Here is a 22,726-nt window from a genome sequence, read left to right on the forward strand (position 1 = left end):
AGGGATGACAATTGATGGAAATTGTTAGGATCGAGCCAGATAGCTCCTGAGAAGCAGACGCCAAAGGAAATAAATTTACTCAGCCATTAACATAATTTCCAGACACTGATTGGTCCAACAAGGATTGTTTTTATTTAACCTAAGCGCAAAACACTGGTTTGATTAAGATTACCTCATACAGGAGAGCGTGGTGTTTGACAAATTTCATCACCCATTCTCGCAGTATTCTGATTTTTGTGTCAGAGGCCACGAATGATTTCACTAGAGGCGCAGCTAAAGATCAAGGCACAATAGCTTGGCATTATGCATTCATCCGAGGACACAATACAATCCTTTCCTTTAATCAGTACAAGTCTTTTGCCATCTGATTATTAAGTAAAGGTGATGAGAGTGTGTACGTTTGCTCACACGAGAGGGACTTACCCTCCTCTCTCCGCTGTAGGTACGGCAGTGGAATCGGCATTAGGCATTCATCAGAGGGAATAAATGTATATGGACAAGGTTTCCCCTCACACACTGCTAACACGGTCTGAGCACAGACAAATCGTTCATATTCAAGCTGCCCCCTAATGTCATTTTGCAAATTCATTCTGACATGGGAGCTCAAAATGAAATGAAAGCCTACCGCTTTCATCATTATTGTGTTATCACTCCCTCTCCCCCTTTTCGCTCAGTTTCTCCTCCACACTGGTCTGATTCGTTTCACCTCATTCCTTGAACAGTGATTCACCTTCTTCCATGCCCACTGGGATCTTTTTATATCCACACCATACATTAAACATGTCCTACGTCAAGAAGATGCCGCAAAAGTGGCGTGCACCCCCCCCCCCCCCAACAAAAACTGCATCGTTATTCACAGTGTGATAACACAAAATAGACAGTCACCAAACATCCTGTGCCCTCCAGAAATACTGGCATCCCAGTTTTTAAATGAGCCAAAGAGGTTGTACAATGAAAGAGAAAAAAACAGCACAGATGAGTCATGTGTTCTAGCTGCTGAGTATTCAGTGCTCAGAATAAAAATTACTCTCATTCACCGTAATTACATTTTTTTTAATGGGTCTGGTATCCTGCACTCGAGAGGAGAAGTAGGCTGCAGCACCCCAAAACAACCGACGTCCTTTAATGAGTCAAAAGCTAATCAAAGCATAATCCACGATTTGGTATGACTTTTTCGTGACAGAAACCATCGTAGAACATATTGCTTAGAGACCAGGTTTTATTGCTATGTGGCAAAAGGAAGGAGGATGTTTGTTTCGGAAGCAACCAAAAGAATTTTTACGTGCAGGACACATGACAATGAGATTATCTACGATCACTGTTCAGCTAAAGTTGTCAACATTCCCAAGTAACGTTACGCCTTCATAATAATGAGCTCACAGCAAGATATAACTCTGTAGCAAGGCCAACATTGGGTGTTATTTTCTTTTTCATCTCACATTGATGCGGCCAGGAGAGAAGTTTCATTGAGATGGAAAATCTCCTTTAAGAGAGTCCTGGCCAAGACAGGCAACAGCACAGTTATAGTACATGGTTGCAGACATAAAAAAACAAATGTTAAACAAAAAAATGATGATGATGATGATGATGATGACTCATAAATATCTAAACTCCCATCAACATCGAAAAACATCTACAGCTAGATGTTCTTTCCGGCTCCTGAAGATTCAGGCAGTTTTGCAACAGATTCCAAGCAGAGGGAGGACTTCAATGCACTCCTACGTTCAGTACGGACTTTAGGGACAGTTAGAAGAATCAGTTCCTAGAAGCAAAGACAATAACTTCCAATATTATTATTATTATTTATTTTTTTTAAGGATGTAGTTCCGTAGGTGGAATGGAGGTACAACCTTCAAAAAAAGTATGTTTTTGCTACCAGGACGTCTAACAAACTTTCTTGTAGAAAAAAACAATTTAAAGTTCTTTGTAATGTGTTTAACAACAAGAGAGGCTAATATTCATTAATTCATCTGTGAAGCTTACCATTGCTTCCAGTCTCATGCTAAGCTATGCTAATAGCCTCCTGGTCTAGCTGCACACTCATTGGTCGTTTCATATAACTGTCAAATAAGTGTATTTAGAACAGTGGCGCATTCTCCCATACATGGGAGAACAAGCCCCAAATCGAAAAGCTAACACGGACAAGCATGATTTGTAGATAAATAGGTGATTTTACAAGTTATGAGCAAACTATCGGCAACAGAATCCATTAATATGACGTCATTGTGGGACAGCTCACCATGCTAGAATACACCTCATTAGTCATCAAGCGGTTGCCAAACAACAAAATCCTGTCAAACCACTCTCTAGTCCAAATATTATGAACCTTCTATTTTATATCATTTTAATCTTGGCTTCCAAACAATGAAAATAAACATGAATCAGCTCTCACACACACAAACACACGCACATACTCGCTGAAGAAAGAGAACACACAGGAGGTTTACAGAGCCTCTGTAGGATGTTCGATCTCGTTAAAAGTGTTTCCTCATGAATAACATTGAATCAGGATGAATCACTTGATTATAGATTTCCATGTGCGTCTCCGTGCGTGTGAGGGTGAGTGTGTGTCTATCTTGGCAGAATAAACAACACGGAAGCAGCCAGTCGGTGAAGAATGGACGCCACCTCTCCTCGCTCTTCTCCTATTGATTTATTTTCTTAGCCCTTTTGCCACTCCCTCCCCTTCCAAAATCTGTCTTCACAAAACACATCCAGAGGACAATCCCGTCCACTCAGGTTTTGTTCACTTGACTCTGTGAAATGAGCATAAATAACCCTGACAGTAGGTCAGAATATTGTCTGGGGGTGCAGTAATTCTCCCGGCTGGCGAGAGGGCGGTTAAGCATCTTGAATACAGACTTGTAGCTCTGCTCATACCCTGTTACTTTCTTCTCGAGAAAAGGAGATTTTCCTCACCGCTATTTGCTAGGGATGCATGATAATATTGGCACATCTTCTGCATTGCTTTATAAAGGCTTAACACGAGCCAAAGTCATGAAATTCTACAATTCTATGTGATTTAATGCCTTGATATATCTACTACCAGTATTCCTCAGCTTGCTTTCCATGTAAAATCTCCCTGCGCAGGGTTTAGGTCACAGGCCTGATCCGGACTGATTGGAAAGCAGCCCTTTTCTAGAGATGTGATCATAACAAAGTCTGTCTGAAGCCTGAGGATTTTCCTCTGGTGGCAGGCTTACCTGAAATACAGCCTCCGCAAGTGGCATCTCCCTGGCTGTCGCATCCAGACTCGTTGCAATTACAAACCTTTGGCAGTGAGTTGTTCTCATCATGTCCACATGGGAGGGCAGTAAATGAGAGCAACCGAGTAGAAAAAGGGGAAAAAAAAAAAAAAAAAGTTTGCTCCTCACGCACGTCTGCAGCCACTTCCCACCCTGAACACTTCCATCACCTCCCCCCCTCTTTCAATCTCATTGTGCTGGCAAATTAAAATTCACGGGTTGCCAAGCCATCCATTCTCCCTCCACTGCTTAATTGTCTCGAAAATTGAGGAGATTACCGGGCGCGATTTATGTACAAATAAGAAACTGTCAGAAACCTGGCGGAGTATACCATGACGTAGACACACACACAAGAGCTTGATGATTTGTGAGCTGTAAACGTCATACCTCAAGTCCCAGCACCCAGTGTATTCTGATGCTGATGAGCGTCCTTTTTACCCACATTAGTGTGACTTTTCCTGACATGTCCATAGACTTTGAACATCAGGTCACGTTGCAGTCAAATGGACATCATAGTCGCTCTAGGGGCTAAGGGTTACCTACTCTGGTATCAGCTGTTTTTCCAAGGAGATTAGGTATTGGCTGCTCACTTAAGATTCTGTATGAGATGCATCAGGCTTTCAACCAATTCTGATGTAAAGTCATTAGCGGCAGTATGAGACCCCTGAGAGAATGTCGGGTGATTTAGTATGAAGAGCAACTAAGTCCACATACAATAGGGGTTAAGGGTTGATGGATGGGTCAAACAAACAATGAACTTTCACCCAAGAAATTGATGTTGAGGTGTGTGTGAAACCAAAAGTGAAGGTCGACTTATTTTAGCATTACATCCTTAACCTTTCGTAATCCTTGAAATTTGAAAATGAAAGGTTAGATGCTTACTATGTCCCCAAGCTGTCAAAAGCTCTGTAAGTGCTTCTGACCATGGCCTCTGACCACAATGAATTATGGATTTTTCTCACCTAAATTTCTTAGTGCAAAAATAAGCCTGCTGCTATTAGCTGGACAACACGATGGGTCCACAACATAAAGTCTTACATGGTCCAAGTTCAAATTTGATAACAATATCACTCAAAATGGATACCTAACAATTGTTTTTCTGAGCATGGAAATGAAATGCCATGTTGTGACCTCATAATAGCCCAGTCAGAGAATAACAGGGGCAAAAAGTCCTTATACTACCTTATTTCCTTATTTACACTAAGTTTATGCATATATAATAGTCAAAAACAAGTGTTTATGTGGATAAACAAATAAACTGAATATTTTCTACCTTTATTTACGTTTGTGCTTGGGATCAGACCTCCAGGTAAATAGTAAAATTGTGCAATCAACATGTACTCAATGCTGTGTTATAGTTTATTCAAAGCCTTTTTTTTTTTTTTTAATTGTCTCTTAAATAAAGCTGCCAGGAGTTTCTAAATGTAGTAACATATTGCCAAGTTGGCAGCGATGGTTAGCAGCTGAGCTAACATTTGGCTCGCAACAACTAATTGAGGCTGGGGCCAGCGATACTACTCCTGTAAGCAAACATGCAGTAAAAATGCAGTTAAAAAGAGTAAATTGTTGGCTACTTGAGCAGTATACTTTATACAACCAACACCATAAGAGAATGATCTGCACTTTACTAGTTTTTCTGATTTCATGAATGGCACTGCATTTCTTTGAAATTATTTAAAACATCACCCAGCAGTTTATAACTAATAAACAGACATGCAGAGAATAAAAGCAGTTCAACACATTTTTTTCTTTCTGCCGAGCATCTTATCTATCTGCCAGAAGAACTGAAAAACTGCCGTGGTTACCTCACTGTAACCAAAATCATAACAGATCTCTGACGTCGCCGTCTTGTTTGTGTCCTGTGGCATTTTGCAACAGGATCTTTGTCTATCTATTCATTCAATCAGGCAGGCATCTTTAAAATAGAGTCAGACTGAAAAAAACTAAAATGATAATTTTTAGATAATAGATAATAGCTCTCTCCCCCCCCCCCCCCCCCCCATATCATATAAAAATACATATGCAGGCTCACCTCCATGTGAGTAGGCATGATGTCTGCAGGTATGTGTGCATCTGTGCTGGAACTCCTTGTTCTCTCCTGGGAGAGAGCCAAATGAGGCAGCGTGATTATAGCCTACCGATGTAATCTCACCTCTTAGACTGCCGCCACTCAACCCCACCTATCCCCATCCCTCCCTCCTCCTCCTCCTCCTCCTCCATCCACTCCTCCTTTCCTTCCAGCCCATTCCAGCTAAATCCAATTTGTTTTGGTTTCAAATAAGGCCTTGTTTTTCTGTGCTCTCGCCACTTCTAACAAAGTAGCTTGTGTTATTGCTCGTCCAATTTGAAATAGCCCCCCACACACACACCCCCATCCACCCTCCCTCCCTCCTCTCCCCCTCAACTTTCTTTCCCTTCAGATGCGATCTTTTCTTTCTCTTCAGGTTACTCTTGTGATGCACAATGGGCCGCGTAGACTGTAGATGTGTAGCAACAGATGCACTACTGAAAAAGCTTTCACGCAACTATAAAGAGCTTTTCTTTTGCAGCTTGAGACAGACTGAACTTTTTTGTCTCCACAGGGGCGGTGATGGAAATACACACTTTATTTAACTTTAGGTGTGTGAGTGCGGTCTTTTGCGAGTGTGTGACAGGTTGATATTGGTTTTCGAATGCTGACATAGATACTGCAAGTAGAAAAACTTGTTATTGGTAGATTTACTCATGTTATTTTGAATGTTGCACTCCGAGGAAAGATTAGTAAAAGGTCCTGTTATTTACAAACAAATAGATAACCTAATAAGAAGGGTACACTGACATGAGTTAATGCAGTAATAAACATTAACAGTTAATTAATTTGTCTAGTAATCATTTATTAATGCTGTTTATGTAAACTAAAATATTTGTTTGTATAGACTTTAACAATTTATAAAGATGGCATTGATATAAACTAATACCACAAGGGTCACAAAGAGAGATACTAAATGGTTCATTATGGTTAAGTAATGCTCATACATTATAACTGGAAACCTCTATACGAAGGCCATAGAGTCTTGTCCACTGACCTCAACCTTCACCAAAAATAAATATTTCCCTTAATCATTATAAAAACAAACAATTTTTTCCTAATAATAATGGGTTGGCTGTGAACTTCATGACAGATGCTGCAGTTCTACTTGCATTTCATTTGTATTTAACTTTTTTTTAACCAGGAATATTCCTGGTAAAATAGCAACTTAAACAACAACTTAAAACCAACAATGTAAACATTTTCACATAAAAGAAATGTGAGTTGACTAACAAAAAATAAAGTCAGCAAATTACATCAAGACAATGAATTGTGTTCAGTGACATACTGTGCATTCAGTGCTCAGATATGGACATGGACATGTTGATAACATCTTTATCAATCATATACCGATATTTGTTAGAACCTTAATTCATCTTTAGTTAATACCTTAGCAAACAATGTTGTTAGAACCCTAAATTAACCCTAAACGAATGCTAACAAAAGACATTTGTTAACAGTAATCAATGCTAAATATTGTATTATTTCAGTGTTTGTTTATGCCTATTAGTATATTAATTACTATTAATAGCTATCTTTGGAAATGATTTAAAAATGTATGACTTAATTCCCTAATATGAACAGCATCAGTAAATATTATTAGACAATAAAATAACTGTTAATGAACTGTTAATGTTATAACTGCGTTAACTACTCTTAATTGATGTACCCGTATATGCCAATATTTGAGAAGAAGCTTGATTTACCTTTAGTAAATGTTAACAGGAGACAGTTGTTAACAATTACTCATGCTTATTATTGTAATAATTAACTGTTACTTAATGCCTTTTACTGTTCTAATAGCAAGAGCATCTTTATAAATGATTAAATAATGTGTAAATCAAAACCTTATTGATTTTATTGAAAAGTAATAGAAACAAATGTGTGTAATTCGTCTGAGCATGTTTGAGTGTGTGTTCAGTTTCTCCATTGCTGTCCATGTTTGATACTCAGCATGTTTTTTTAGTGGGTCATTTATACATTGTACCAAAAGGAAGAAAAAAAATGACTTTGGTAGTTTTGTCACGTGGAAACTTCATCTGAACACCTAGTGTCAGAGAAAAATGCCTTTGTACAAGGCAGATAATCGTTATAAATTAAAGTCAGGGCAGGGAGAAGGCGTAGGGAGGTGATTTCTTAATTGTTCAGTAAATGTATTGAATGAAATGTTTTACTCCAACGGTCCTCGCTCCTATGGGTCCCGTTCTTAATTGAAAACCTGCCTCCGGGTTGATGCTTATGGATGCTGCTGTTATTGCATCGCCAAGCATTAGGCAATAAAGAGGGCTTTTCCACAGTCTAGCTGTTGATGGATGTGAATTATAGCCATAAAAATAACAATGTGTTGGTAATGATGATGACACAAATAATTATAGAAATTCTAATGAGGTCTTGATGGCGGTTGTGATGATAGTGATGATGATGATGAAGACAGATGGCGGTGCTGAACAGGACTCACACTTGCATACCAGTGCCAATCATGCCTGCAGAAAGTTATATTATATGAAGATGAACTCAGTGTCAAATAATTGTTCTATGTGTGTCCGTGTCTGTGTGTGTGTGTTACAGGGGATGATGTATCTGGAGGAGCGCAGGCTGGTTCACAGGGATCTGGCGGCCCGAAACGTCCTGGTCAAATCCCCTAACCACATCAAGATCACTGACTTCGGTCTGGCTCGCCTGCTGGATGTTAACGAGAAGGAATATAATGCAGATGGAGGAAAGGTAAATCATCACTTTGTGACACAGGTAATTTACACTACCAGACAAAATAATCCCACAAGTAAACGAAAAGCTTCTATGTCTGCATTTGCCATCTTTGATTCTCACACTGTGTTGCACTAGACGGTTTTTAATTTCAGTGTTGTCAAATGCAAACGTCTTGTAGCTCCCCTCTGTGTTTCTTATGGATGCATACTCAGAGTCCGGCTGAGACGGATCAGGCTTTTAACAAACTTCAAGATCAGATTTAATTTTATTTAGACGCTCAGCCTGGTGATTTGGTGCAACGAGCAACACGGTCCAAGTGGGGAGGAAGTCTGAAAGGACGGGTCAAAGTTTGACCTAGGTGAATGCAATTCATTCCCCGTGCATGTGAAGCCAAAAGTCAGTGTTGAGTTACTTAAATATAGCATATTTAATGTTACCCCCTCCACGATCTTCTCTTAAACCTAACCAAGCAATTTTGGCGCCAGAGGCATCCTCTTGTGCATCTGAATGAGACACCTAAAAGCACAACAACACATCTGTATTTGACAACTTGGGCATGTGAACAGGTTGACTATACAAGACTGTGAAATGTAGAATGACACCCTGGTAAAATTGTATATATTTTCAGTCGCAAATTGCCATATATTTTGGGGAACACAGTTTCACTAGTTACATGAGTGGATCTACAGCATTCTCAGATCTAAGAGATAGTTACGAAGCAACAGCGAGCACTCACGTTGTCATGTGTAGCAATTTTCTTTCTTCTTCTTACATCTGTTGCTGACGTCTGTGAGAAACATCTGTGGTCAAACATGTGTGAATGTCACTGGGTGAAAACTCGCTTTTCTTTCTGTCTGAACACACTGGTAGAAGTTCTACAATTGTCATCTTAAGATGGATGATTTATAGTACTGATTAAACACACAACATATAACCGGTTTATGGGTTTTAGAGGTACAGGTTATCAGGTTTTGTTTCTTGTTTCTACAGAGCCAGGTTAGCTGCTTCCCCCTGTTTCAGTCTTTGTTTCAAGCTAAGCTAACTGAATGAAAAGATATAGTAGTGGTATACATGAAGCTCAGCGCAAATTCATGCAGGACACGGAAGTCACAAGCCCCAGCTGTAGCCAGCTGACAGCCAGCTGATGAGATCAGCCCCAGTCTCCGACCAACCACATTCACTCTTCCAAATCAGGCGGTCCATTTAAACCAGCCGTCATTCACTGATCTCCCCTTCAACACTGCTGCACGCACATCACTGCTGCCGGCAAGCTTGCCACCACCACCCCAGCCTCCACCTGCCTATTCCGAGTCTAAAACGGCTCAATTTATCTAGTTGCTTTGAACCCACCCCTGGGGGGGGTATGCACTGCACTCCCCAGATTGACCTAGCATGCTGCTTGTCAATTCCGGGGAGCTACCGGAGCGGAGCCCTCAATGCCAAGTCTAACTGTATATCATTTGTCGCAATAAATGATTTAAGCAAATGACGAGAGTGTTCCTGAATGAAAAAGTCTTATGTTAACGCTCAGCAAGAAAGCTAATAAGTGAAATGCAAACTACCTATTTAAGAATTAAATTCTATGTTAGGCAATTGAAAAAGTTTTTTGTAAAAATGTTTTTAACGTGACTTCTATTTCATCATTCTGTCTTTAAATTCTACCGTGCCATGTGCTCAGCCTGTACTGAGTGACCTTATTAACTGCTTTTTATTATATGCACTTTGATGTGTTTGGTTTCTGAGGCTCATTGAGATACAATATTAATGAATTACTATTCTGGATCGTACCATTGACATGTTGTAAAAAGACAACAACAGACATTAACATTCATTTGGATTTTTATATCCTGAGGGAGGAACTAAGCCCATCACAAAGGACAGTTTAAGTGGAGTCAGTGAGATACTCTTCTGCTCTACTGGACCGTTTTATTTACTTTAGGGGGAATGGAGATCTCTAAACCCTAAACGTAGTAAACAAATACGTCCTTGGAGCTCTCTGTTCTTGGGCTCCTGGCCTCTTCGAATCTCTATTCACCTTTTTTTTTTCTTCGGTTCTGTTTTATAACCCACTTGCCTATTTCATCCTCTCTCTCAAGCCGTTTCCTAAGTTTCGATCATGTTTGTGTCAGTGCTGAGTGTTCTGGTATTATCCTGTCTTCTGAGAGAAAGACAGACACACTCTCACCTTCGAACCCCCCCTCCCCTCAACCTCCATCACTGTAATCAATAGAATTGGCCTTCAAATCTAATCACAGTGTTAAGCTGCATCTCAGACTGTCCTGCTATTTGTGCCACCTTATTCTGAGACAGCTGGAGCTTTTGTGTGTGTGTGTTTTTCGGTTTATTTGTTTGTCTTTTCTTTCAAACCTTGTTTTCTTTCACTCTGTCATCCATCTCTCCTCTCTAACCTGGTTTAAACAGTCTTTGTATGCCAACAACTCAACGGCAGATGATCCGAGTTCAGTTTGAACTCAAAATTTGTGTCTTGAGTGTCCTTATCAGTTTCATTTGAGACGTAAGAGAAAAAGGTATTATTGCCTGCTCATTGTAATGAATGTGCATGTGATGTGCTTTGCTTGTGCCTGGCAGATGCCCATCAAATGGATGGCCCTGGAGTGTATCCATTACAGGAAGTTCACTCATCAGAGTGATGTTTGGAGTTACGGTAAGCTTCAAAGTGTCCTTACAGAGAACTTGTGTGAAGCGGACAAAATATTCAGGGTTATTTTTACATACACAAAACAGACCAATTTGTTTCTGGGATTTATATGACCATATTGCACTACTTGGAAAAAATACGTCATCACTGGTCTTGCAACTAGCTGGTCTTGATTTTTCATTTACAACGAAACCATGTACCAACCAAATGTTTTCATATAAAAACATATTAGAATTTGATGGCTAATGTTGATTGCTATCCTGTTTTGATTCCCAAAAATAACTCAGTTCGTCCAATTTTGTAGCTTGATGTAAAGACAACATTAAGTCTTGGCATCAACTCAACATTAATTTCTAACCAAAACTTAGATTTTTACCCAACGTTTGAGGTTGATGAGTACCCAGTGTAGGGTTTTGACAGAAATCCGTGTTCCAACTAGAATTGTACATGTATCTAATGTTGGAGGTAGAGTAAAGTCAGTGTTGGGCTTTCATGTCAAACAGATTTTCATTTCCGACCCAAGTTCAATGTATTTCCAGTTTTAGAAGTTAATCTCAAGCTGAGGTTGGTATTTTCAATTATTTCAACCTAAATTCATCATGTTTCCAGTGGTGGAGGTGGGGTTTTGATGTATTTTAAATTAAAATCCAACTGAAATTGGAGTTTGTTGTCAAGCCGACATTTGATTTTGACATCAACCTCATTAACATTGATCATCATTTAAAACCAAAATTCAACATAAGATAACATTCATGTCTATCCAACACTGAAATTGGATGTCAAGCAAAAATGGCATTTTGATGCCAACTGGATTTTCATTTCAATCTAAAATGTCTTTCTAATGTTAAATTGACACCCAGTGCTGCCTCTTTGCTGATTGGGCTTTACAAAAAGTTTTGGATATCGGTAGCAGCTTTGCATAAAGGGTCTTCAGCAAAAAATTAACTTGTTCTGGGTCAGTCATGCCTGTCTCACATATAGCCAGTTTAAGATGTAATGTTTACAATGGAGTTTAGCACTCACTCTCAGGTCCTCCTCATCTAACAGCACTACTTAATCATTTTTTCAGTCCCCTTAATTATTAATACAACAATGGTTTCCTTTATTTTGATTTCTATTATTTAACTGTGTTTTTAATTTCCACTACTGCGGGGTCAGGACAGAAGACATTCTTTGCTGAGATTAGCAACCATAGGGTCCCCTGAGTGACAGGGCGGCCAGTCGTCCGGGCAGAGGAGTGCAAGGTTGCACCGGAGACCGCTGAAACAAAACCACATCAGAGCAGTAAGAAGTAAAGGACAGACTCAAAGAGTGTGGATGCAAGTCAGTCTCCTGAAGGCGTATGTCGTGCATGCAAACAGTAAACTTCAGAAAATTTCGTGGAGGGATTTATCATGCTCCATCTACTCCATTAAATTCTCAGTCTTCATGGCCATCAGAATTTAGGCAAAGTTAAAAGAAAATCTAGACAAAAACATCCTGTAAGAATTTTTTAGTACTATATTGCAAAGTATTATTTCCTTTTTAAGTCGACCAAGGAGTCTTATAGTCGTTTAAAAAAAAAAGATTTTCAAAAAAATATCCACAACGGGTCATATCAAAGAGAATAATGTGTGTTTGATTAAAAGTATCAGTACGGTTAAGTGCGTCCATGTCCCCACTGGGCCTCTATGACCGCGGGCTATTATACTTCCATCTTATAGTGTGCATTTGCTCTGCTTAGCACTCATTAGCTCATTAGCACCAGCGTTAGTAAAACTGAAGAGTGCTGAAAGTTCAAGATTGACTGACGACTTTCAAGTCTGATTAGTTCTTCTTGTCCTCTGTTGACTTTTGTTCTCTTATCGTGTCCTTTTCTTTGTCACCCTTTGTTTTGTTGCTTCCTCCTCTCCTCTGCTTGTATCCTCTCCCGTCTCTCTCCGTCTCGTTCCCCCCTCTGATCTCTTCTGCTCCCTCACATCTTCGCGTTTCTTCTTTCGTCTCGCTTTTTTCCCCTTCTTTCTTCATTTTATCTTCGTTCTTACTTGCTCTGGTCCGTTTCCTATTTTCGCTTTTAAACTTTTTCACTGTCTCTTCGGAACTCTTTAATCATCTCTACTCTTCGTTCTTTTCCCATTTTCCTTCTTCTCATCTTGATTCTCCTTGTGTTTCCTCTACTTCTTATTTTCACCTTCTGCTCTACGTAACTGAACTCCTTTCTTGTGTTCACTTATACTTACATCATCTCCTTACTCTTTTTTTTCTTTTTCATCTCTCTTCCTCCTCCTCCTTTCTCCTTTTTCCATTTAGGTGTAACCATTTGGGAAGTAATGACCTTCGGAGGGAAGCCCTATGATGGGATTTCCACCAGAGACATTCCAGACCTGCTGGAGAAAGGGGAGCGTCTTCCCCAGCCGCCCATCTGCACCATCGACGTCTACATGGTCATGGTGAAATGTACGTAGAGGCTCAGGGCCGGCAAAACAACAGAAAAACAGTGGTGGGCTGATGATTTTTGAGGGTCAGGGGCAAACAAAATAAAAAGGGCACCAGGTCACAGATCGCCTAGATATATTTTTAGTGAAAAGAGGGCACTTCACCACATTTTCTCCACTAGAAGGACAACTTAGAGGCCACTGGGGCATTCAAGAGGGCACTTTCTTTCTGTTTCTTTCTGACATGTGGCCACTCACCACTTGCCTTGAGTCCACCAGCGCCAGAACATCCTTACACTATTATATATACAAATGCAACACCACCACACAGCCTCAAAGATTACCAGTTTTAAGTTACAAAGTTAAGAAAACAGTATTTACTGCAGAGCCTCTGCAAGGACTGGAATATATTGTGCATCATTCCCAGAGGCATTTTCCTTTTGTCTCCATCCACTGTGCCTCAAACAGCAGAAAAAACCAATGGATTTTAACAGGTGAAGAGAGGGCAAGCCAGTTTTTAGTTGAAGCAGGCAAAAACAATTACGCTTTTATTGAGTGATTTTCAAAATGCCACAAGAGCTGTTTTGTACAAAAAGGGTGCAGGCAGTGTTAGGGATGAGATTTTTTAAAGCTGAAATATTACTATTCAAAAGATTCATCCCAGCTACTGTTTTATAATTTCAGCCGATGGTGGTAAAAAATACTAAAGCCACACAGAAGCAGCTCTCTGATGGTTATAATAGTGAGAAATCCTTCAAAAAGAACAAAGTTCAGGTAGAAGATTAATTAGGAACTAATTTTTCCGGCGGGCTGTGACCCCTGCCACCGACATGTTTGCCTTATTGGTCGGTCACTGCTGTCACGCCATCAGGCACTCGGGTCGCAGGTGGAGATGTAACCTCTGGCCACTGCTGCCAGGACAAAGACTTGGTGCCAGCTCCACCTCGGCCTTGTCCTCTACTCTCCAAGCTGCCGCCTCTGGGCCTCACCGCCACCTTGGCTCTTACTGACTCTCTGAGCCTGGGCCAACCTGGCAAGCAGACCCCTCCAAACAAACACACACACACGTACACACACACGTACACACACACACACACAGCAGGGAGAGGTCACTGTCACCTGCCCATTATCTGGCTTTCTTTTTGCACGGCTACACATGCAAAATTCAAATATCCAAATACACAAACACACTGCACACATGCGCCGGAAGTGCACCTTCTAATACTGCTTCGACAATGAAAGTAGACATTGCGATAAAATATTTTATCACTTTTCCGTTTGAAATCTCACTTGTGTGTGTGTAAAGTCTTTTCGATCTCTACCTCTTATTTCCCCGGATACCTAGATGGGCTCTAGTCAGGGCCAGATCACATGATTGCTTTGGCATCATAGCCTTGTGTTCACCAAGGAAACTGGCAGAGAAGCGCATAACTCCATATGGCCATTCTAGTAGATGAAACAGTACTCATCTTTAGATTTTTTAAAAGATTATTCAATGAAGAGAACTCAAAAAAAAAATCTGTAACCTTTCATTATGGAATACATATGTACATTCATAATGGCATAGGGATTAAATGGAAAAAAATCTTTTGAGAACTTTATAGAAGGAGTTTGATGAGAAGATGCACTGACAGGTTTTTATTGGTCAGTTGCTCGTTCTGTGTTAGCTGTGATCTTAGCAAGACTGATGAAGAGATACGAGTATTTATGGTTATTATTAAAGCTGTCAGGCGATTTAAAAAAACATGTAATTAATTACATGCTTTGTGATTACCTAATCTAAATTCATCACATATAAAATCTGTCACAGGTAGATTTACTTAAACGGCTGTTTGATTTTGGCTCGGCAAGATTGGTTGCTCGCAGAAGCATCTGGAGCAGTGCGAGGTCTGTCCTCTGAGCTTGCTGATAAGTGCTTTGCGTTCGGGTGTATTTCAAGCTCGAAGAACTCCAATGGTGCTAAAATTGTTTACTGCAGAAATTAAACAGAAGCTTCCTCCCAATCAACAGCTCGAACTGTCCTCCATTCAATATTTCTATAGATGAGAGCAAGCATACGTCACCTTCCTGTTGCCAAAGTGACAACGCTCACTTTATGGTGGAAACCCCTGGTTAATGCCACCACCAATTAGAGATAAACTGGTGGCACCATGCTTAAAAGCGCCTGCGTCACATTATACAGTTTGCACAAAAAACAAAGGAGAGTAAAAAAGATTGGTGGCTTTAGGCCGTCAGCAGAGAGGATGAAACTGGTCAGGTTTGTGCGTCTATGGAAAAAACTGATCATCAGTGATGTGACTGAGTTAATGACGTGTGAGTCAATTGTGCCTGAAGATCAGAGCGAATCAGAAATTCTTGAGTCTTCATGATGGTCTGACTTTAGTTTCTACCGTCAAGAACCATAAAAAACTTGCCTTTAGAATGGAGTTTGGTTTAAGGGCCATCAGGAGCAGAGGGTGTTTTCAATCAGTCAGTCAATCTTTATTTGTATAGTGCCACTTCACAACAAAAGTCATCTCATGAATGTAATTATCTCACATGAATTGAGCTGCACTACCTTTTATGCATGAACCTTTGACGGTGCAAAGGCATGACTCAAGGGAGAAGTACCTAGGTAGGCTGCTCTCATTGATTTTTTTTTAATTATTATTTTATGTACATTTTCCTCGGAGCCAAGCAACATTTTGCCATCTGCTTACAAAGTTTCTGTGGACAGAATGTGTTCAGTAACATATGGGGGCCAGGGCTGTCACAGTACGCAATTCATTTGTGTTCCTTTTTTGGACACAGTTTTCTCTGTAACAAATTGACGGAAATGAAAACTTTATTTTGACAACCCTAGTTATTATTATTCATGGTACTTGTTTTTTTGCAAACATAAAAATGTAAAGATTGTTCACAGCTCAGCTGACTCCAAGTGATTTTGTGTTAAGATGCTTGCTATATCACACTGACACAGTTTGAATGAGCGGCTGGTTTTTTTGGTGGGATTAGGGTGAATCAGAAGTTAAAGGTGAGGCTTTTGCCCACTGCTGAGAATAACATACTGTGGGACAACTTGCAAATTAATGGGGTCAAATTTTAGAGTTAAATATTAAGTATCCACCGGTTTGGATGTATTGGTCTGACGCTAACGAAACACATTTTCACAGGCTGGATGATCGACGCAGACAGTCGGCCCAAGTTCAAGGAGCTGGCTGCAGAGTTCACTCGGATGGCTCGTGATCCCCAAAGATACCTGGTCATCCAGGTGGGTAGACGTTGGTGACATCCCTGCATGATCTGTCGACACGTCTTTTAAGATGATTTCATGACACTTCTTTTTTTCTATTTGTCTAAAAAAAAACAGTATAGGTAAGCTACCTTCGAAGTGAAAACTGGCCAGTCTTCTTCTTTGTGCTGCCTTTTTCTAATATTAAGCCAAATTATTCAGGGTGTGGTTATAAGTAGTTGCCATTAAAATCCATTACAGATTGCATTTTTCTTTTCCACCTCCTCCTTTGTGATAAGAAATACACTAACTACTCCTTGCATTTCCTTAAACTCATTGCCTTACACCTAAAGTTAGACAGCAGCTACTGTTAAGATTTTTTTTTACGCTTTTTAATAAAAATAAATAAATAAATAGAGCTCAACAGCATTTATTTCTCTTTTCAAGTCATATTTACTACTTGGCGTGTTCACGTGTAAACTGCTTGATAATCTTGTGTTTTCGACATTTTGCCTTACAGTTTGTCTTCATCGTTAATTACTATTGCAAATGAGCCACACACGTCTTTTTCTCAGGGTGATGACCGCATGAAGCTGCCCAGCCCCAACGACAGCAAGTTCTTCCAGAGCCTCCTGGACGAGGAGGAGCTGGAGGACCTGATGGATGCTGAAGAGTACCTAGTGCCCCACTCCTTCAACATCCCACCACTGGCATACACACCTCGCACACGCATGGACTCAAACAAGGTATTTCCTTTCAAGAGACTCCAAATGCCTCAAAGGAAAGATTCAAAGTGTTCCAAGTTTGTCAGGCACCCATGAAGCTGGCAGTAACTCTGTGTCATGGCTTGTCTGTATAGCGATCTTTCCTCCCAACGTTATTTCAGATCAGGTCAAGTTTTCAGTTCTTTGTACCTTTTGTTGAGATCCAGAAGCTTCCACACGAAGCTGTTCACATTTAACAGCTCTAGGACGGATATCTAAAGGGAAACACTGGGTCCAGTAGTATCTTAAAAGTCTCCCTCGTCCTCACAGAATTGGGTAATTTAACATTATTTAAGGTTTCTAATCTTTTTTCCAGTTTCATAAAAAAAAGTGAATATATATTAGATATTAAAATTAATATCTCCTGACTTTATGCAACGCGTTCAGTCATATAAGATTAAATACTTTCTGTTTAAACTGATGTAATAAAAACTCACACATCTGGACTATCACACCCAACATGGCGGGGAAGTAAGGGAAGTAAAATGCTACTAACGGCATTATTTGCTGTTTGTATCTACTTACCGGGCGCAAATTAGAGTCAAATCATATATCTTTGACTGAGTTCTTATCCTGGAACAGGATATTCATTCCCTGGTGGTGGAGGATTTCTCAAATCACAGTTACTAGCGAATCTACTTTTCAATCTGTCAGAAGAATCATCCCAGCTTCTGCATTTTTAAAGTGATTTAAAGTTGATCTCTGTTTCTTGATTCAAGATCCCTCTTTGGCTTGGTGTTTTTAACACAAGGGATGAGTTAAAAAGGTTAAATGATTTAAATGCTTTATGATGGCGGCCGACCTGACTACAATAATCCCAAAGCAAGTTGGGAAATCCAAAGCAGTCAGTATATTACTATTTTACCAACAGGAGCAGGATAATTACACAAAAAGTAGGGCTTTCAATTCTTTAAACAAACAAAGCAGGCCTAGTTCTTCAGGACCTTGTATCTGGCTACAGAAAGTTGAGTGTGATGTCAGCGTGACCCCTACTCTCTGTAGTGTGAAGGTGTTGCTTCTAACGCCTAGACTAAATTCAATTATGTAAACTATGCGTGCATTCATATATGCCGAAGACACTGTACAGTCAGGTTTTAGATCATCAAGCCGAACTTTGACAAGTCTCTTCTACAGCGGATCTGCAGTGCAATGGTTGCAAGTAACACAAACCATGATGTTCCGGTCAGTCAGTCCGGAAGAGACATTCACTCTCCCAGACTGGTCGAGAAAAAACCATAGATGACGAAATAAAATGTTTGAGGTTATTTTTTTGGAACTCATATTAGTATAATCACATATATGATCAAATAATATATGGTGAGGTCTCTCCTGCTGACAGTTGCTAAAAGGCGGTTGAGAACATGTATATTTCAGCAAAATGAAGTCTGTGTCTTATTTAATATTCAACTTTGTGCGTTGTTGCTGTCTCAGCAGCTGCAGAGTAAATTAAAATGTAGTTGTTTATCTGTTAATTTTGCACGGACTCTTTCATATTACCATTACGTTTTGAGTGTAGCAGCAGGGAGATTGAACCGCGATGGAAAAGGAGATGATATTAAGTCAAAAGTAGCCATTCAGATCATTTAGACGGTCCCCAAAGTGAAATAGGAATGAGTTTTCCCAGCGTGTACTGTGGGACTCTCCTGTTCAAACACAAAAGATTGAGATCTTAAAAAGAACTCACACAGATTTCTTACTTTCACTCTCATCTCCCTGTTGCTCTCTCTTTCTCTCCCTGCTTCCCTTGGTCTTTTTCCATTGTGAAACTTTGGTAATTGCCTTCTTCAAAATTGGCATTTATCGCCAGATTCCCTCAGTTCTTCAACTGTTCAACTGTTCGTCATCTAACTTTGGACTTAAATCTATCACAAAACCAGTCACACAGCCAGGCAACTCAGCCATTTTGTATTCCAACATCCCCCTGTGTTTGTGTCAGGATAAAAATGCCTGCTGAATGCCAATGAGAGACTCTTTTTCCAAGTCTTTCTGGTGCATTTCAGAGGGATGGCACACTATCTATTTGCATAATATTTGTGAAGTTATCCTCCACTTCCTTCTAAGGGTACATACTGAATGAATCTGTTAATTTCATACAGCTACATTAATTCACATTAATCATGTAGATGATTGTAATCCACAATGTTGTTGTCACACTTGAAACTGTTATTAATATGCATTTTCATGCTTATCCATGACAGCTCAGAATTTCCAAGAACTGCAAGATTGATAGTGACTAAAATGACGTGACATAGTGACATAGTGACAGAGACGTTTTGAAGGGACACTCTACTTGACTATCCTAATACTCAGCCCGTCCTCATCAGAAACACATTGGTCAACTGTGAAAGCAGTTTATTCCAACCTATATTTTGACTCGTTTTGGGTGGTGACCTCTAGTGGCTGTAGTATCGATAATAGCTTCAAAGGAGGTAGTGAGAAACAATAGTACAAAGACCGAAAAGTCCATATCCAGTTTTAAACAGGAATTCAGTGGTGAGTTATTTTACCAAACAAACAGAGTGAAGTCACGTATATGACATTTAGTATTAACTATTGTCACAGAAGTAATGTAGTTATTTTAACCCAAACCACAATGTTTTCCTCAACCTAACCAAGAAGTTAGGTTGAAACAGAATAGTTTTAGTGCCTAAATGTAACCAAAATGCAACTGTATGATGAAGGTCCAATATGGCTGTCAGTGGCACACTGCAATGGTCATGTGTTTTTGGAAACAGTGATATATGTTAGTATGGGAACAACTGGCAAAAGACCTATTCAGTTGTTCAGACCTCTTCAGTCTGAGGATGGGGTTGTATTATTCAAGAGCAATGTTTACCTCCCCACAGTTCACCATGTTTCCACAATAGATTCATCAAGTCCATGAAAGTCTTGATGGCCAGGATTTTAAGAAATAACGTGACTGTGATGCTGCTGATTAACTAAAGTGACTTAAGATTATGAAAATGAATTAAACAGTTAAACGCAGAAGATGATCATCGTACCTAAAAAGTTCTTGAGTCTTTTCTGCATTTGTAGTACACAACCAGAGTTTAACCAGGACATAACATTAGACAAACCTTGGTTTGATTTAACAGTTTCATTACCTCTACCACCAGTGACTGATCTCTTACTTCTAATAAAAGGCTATTTGGGTCTGACTCTTGGTAGAGGCCTGAGGAACCTTGTAGTAAAGAGGATGCCAAATGTAATAAATTATTGATTAACCTGATAAATGAATTATTTAAAAAACTGCTGGTCAGAAGCAGGATTTGAACCTGCTGCTTCACTCATATAACAGAACTCAGGGAACATTACACCACATTGCCATTCCTTCAACTTGTGTGTTTAGGAAAAGTAGGTGCACACAGTAAAAATGTTCTATCTTTTTAGTATATTTAAAGACTTAAAAGATGCCATGCAAGGAAAAAGTAGGCGAGGGAATGGAAAATGGAAAACAAAAACTCTTGCTGGATACATGGGGGTAAAAGATAACTCAGAATAAAGCACACAGTGAGGTTCTTAAAAAGCCCTTTTTTGTTATGAGCGTAGACACAAATGCACACAGCAGGGCAGGCCTGATACGGCTACTTTAAGACTTTGCTGCGTGGAGCCTTTTAATTAAAATCCTTTTAATTAAATTGTCCTTGGCAGTCACGCTGCCATATCATTGTTTGGCACTGCTGTTTGTCTCCCCTGCCTGTCACATTTAAATATTACTGATGAACAATGGTACAAAGAGCTTGAATTGGATGACATTTTATAATTCAACATTTTTCTGTGTTATACTTATTAAGTCATTTTACTTTAATTTTTGTTTAATTTGTCTTTTATTTGTTTTGTTTATTTTACATTCAGAACTAGTGTATAGACCAAACACTGGACAGCCTCACTTGGAGAAGTGAGCTGAACTTAAATCCTCCATTGAGGAACAGGGCAAAATGTTGCCATGACTCCTCACTTTTCTTGGTATCTTGATAATGTTGGATTGTGTCTAACATTCCTTCACCTATGCCCTCACATAACCCTCTACATCTCCACTTGTACCCAGAACCAGTTTGGCTACCAGGACCCCAGTTTCAGTATGGAGGACATGCTGGCCACCCTACCCCGAGTGGTCTCTATTCCACCAGTGTCTGGAGGCTGCCTCCCAGCACAGGACCTGGCCTCAGGATTTGGCCGTGGCAACCAGGATGACCCTCGGTGCAACGGCACTCTGAGGAAGCAGGCGTCCCCAAGGTCAAATACCATCGGGGCCGGCTCAGCTCTCACTGCAGGACAAGGTAAAGCTATGTGATGTCTGAACGTTTTAGAAACTGAGGGGAATAGTAATCTCTAAATGTCACTGTGTGTGTCCAAAACTAAATCAGTGGTATGAGCAGAGGACAGTGTAATAATGAAAAGTAATAAGGTCTTCAGCTGTTTTGGTCGGTTATTTAATTTCATCAGTTCTTGTCAATTATGTAGCTGTCTCAGTAAATGTTATTGTCTGTTTAACTGTTGTAGCATGGCCTTGGGTTTTCTGACACAATAATCCTTTTCCACTCAACCAGGTATAAAATAGAGTGGAGACAGTTGGTATTCACTTTAAAGAGTCATTTAAACACATAAACGAGCATTTGTTTAGAAAATCGTGAATGGAAAACAACTCCCAGTGAGGAAATAGGCTCTCTTCCTTCTTTGACTGACCCTATGTGCTGTCCTCATTGGTATTGTGCTGTGACAGTGGATCACTTGCCAGCAGAGGATTTGGGAGAAGAGAAACGAAGAATAAGCTCAAATCTAGCAGCTGTCCTGCAAAACTGAGCCACATATTACACCTCTCAGGCAACAGGAGAGAGGCAGCAGCAGTGGCAGACTTTCTGGGCCAATTTATGCCTCCTTTGCAGATTTGTTTTGGTAGGAAAGGATGCAATCAAGCTTTAAGCAAGCTTTACAAACAAATGTTTATCTGCCTGCTGTGCATTCACTGGAGAGTGTTGGCTCTATCTGTGATAGACAGATGAAAAATAAAAGAATAAAATTCATCTCAGGTCACTAAAACCTCTAAATCCCCATAAAAACATTAGTCACAGCCTTGCCCAGGGGTTAGTCACAACACTTAATACATCACAGTAAACAAGAATGGATTGCATGTCACAGGTGTTTATTTAAGAATCTGTGTCCAGGATCCTATCCTTCATAGAGACTGGTTTGTAAAGTACCATGTCCTAAATTTCTTTCCTGCTTCCTTGCTGTCTTTTTGCTTCCCAAGGTGGAGGGGAGGATAGTGCCGGACAGCGCTACAGTGCCGATCCAACCGGACTTTTAGCGGAACGAGGAGCAAAAGCAGACAAGGACAAGGATGGCTACATGACTGCCATGAGAGACAAGAACAACTCAGGTGACTGTTTGGAGAACTTCTGGATGGGCTGATATTACTAAACAACTAAATTTGAATGTGCTTAATACTAATCTCATTTGGACTGGTGTATATATCTGGTTCTCCCCATATTTAAGACAGATTTATGATCTGATCTGGTCCATATTGGGCCAAACAAAACTATTTATCTAAGACAGGGCAGGATTGATACGATGACCAACAGGGAAGTGTTTCAAGTTCATATCTAAAAAGAGGACACAGGTCTATCAAGGGTCTGGGTCCATAAGTGATGGGAAC

The 22,726-nt window shown here is 40.0% G+C and overlaps 1 protein-coding gene across 3 annotated transcripts in view; it reads left to right on the forward strand.

Moving 5' to 3' along the window:
- erbb4b (erb-b2 receptor tyrosine kinase 4b) overlaps positions 1 to 22,726 on the forward strand; it is a 362,141-nt gene that overhangs the window by 329,168 nt on the left and 10,247 nt on the right. For 2 of the 3 annotated variants that reach the window (XM_030428316.1, XM_030428317.1), the window contains exons 21-27: positions 7,882 to 8,061; positions 10,612 to 10,687; positions 12,971 to 13,117; positions 16,248 to 16,345; positions 16,882 to 17,052; positions 21,119 to 21,350; positions 22,322 to 22,450. In XM_030428316.1, coding sequence (XP_030284176.1) covers positions 7,882 to 8,061; positions 10,612 to 10,687; positions 12,971 to 13,117; positions 16,248 to 16,345; positions 16,882 to 17,052; positions 21,119 to 21,350; positions 22,322 to 22,450 — 1,033 coding nt within the window. The remainder of the gene's footprint in view (positions 1 to 7,881; positions 8,062 to 10,611; positions 10,688 to 12,970; positions 13,118 to 16,247; positions 16,346 to 16,881; positions 17,053 to 21,118; positions 21,351 to 22,321; positions 22,451 to 22,726) is intronic. The other variant, XM_030428318.1, reaches the window with a different exon arrangement.

The sequence above is a fragment of the Sparus aurata genome, chromosome 9 (assembly GCF_900880675.1).
Source record: "Sparus aurata chromosome 9, fSpaAur1.1, whole genome shotgun sequence".
In the NCBI taxonomy this organism is placed as follows: domain Eukaryota; kingdom Metazoa; phylum Chordata; class Actinopteri; order Spariformes; family Sparidae; genus Sparus; species Sparus aurata.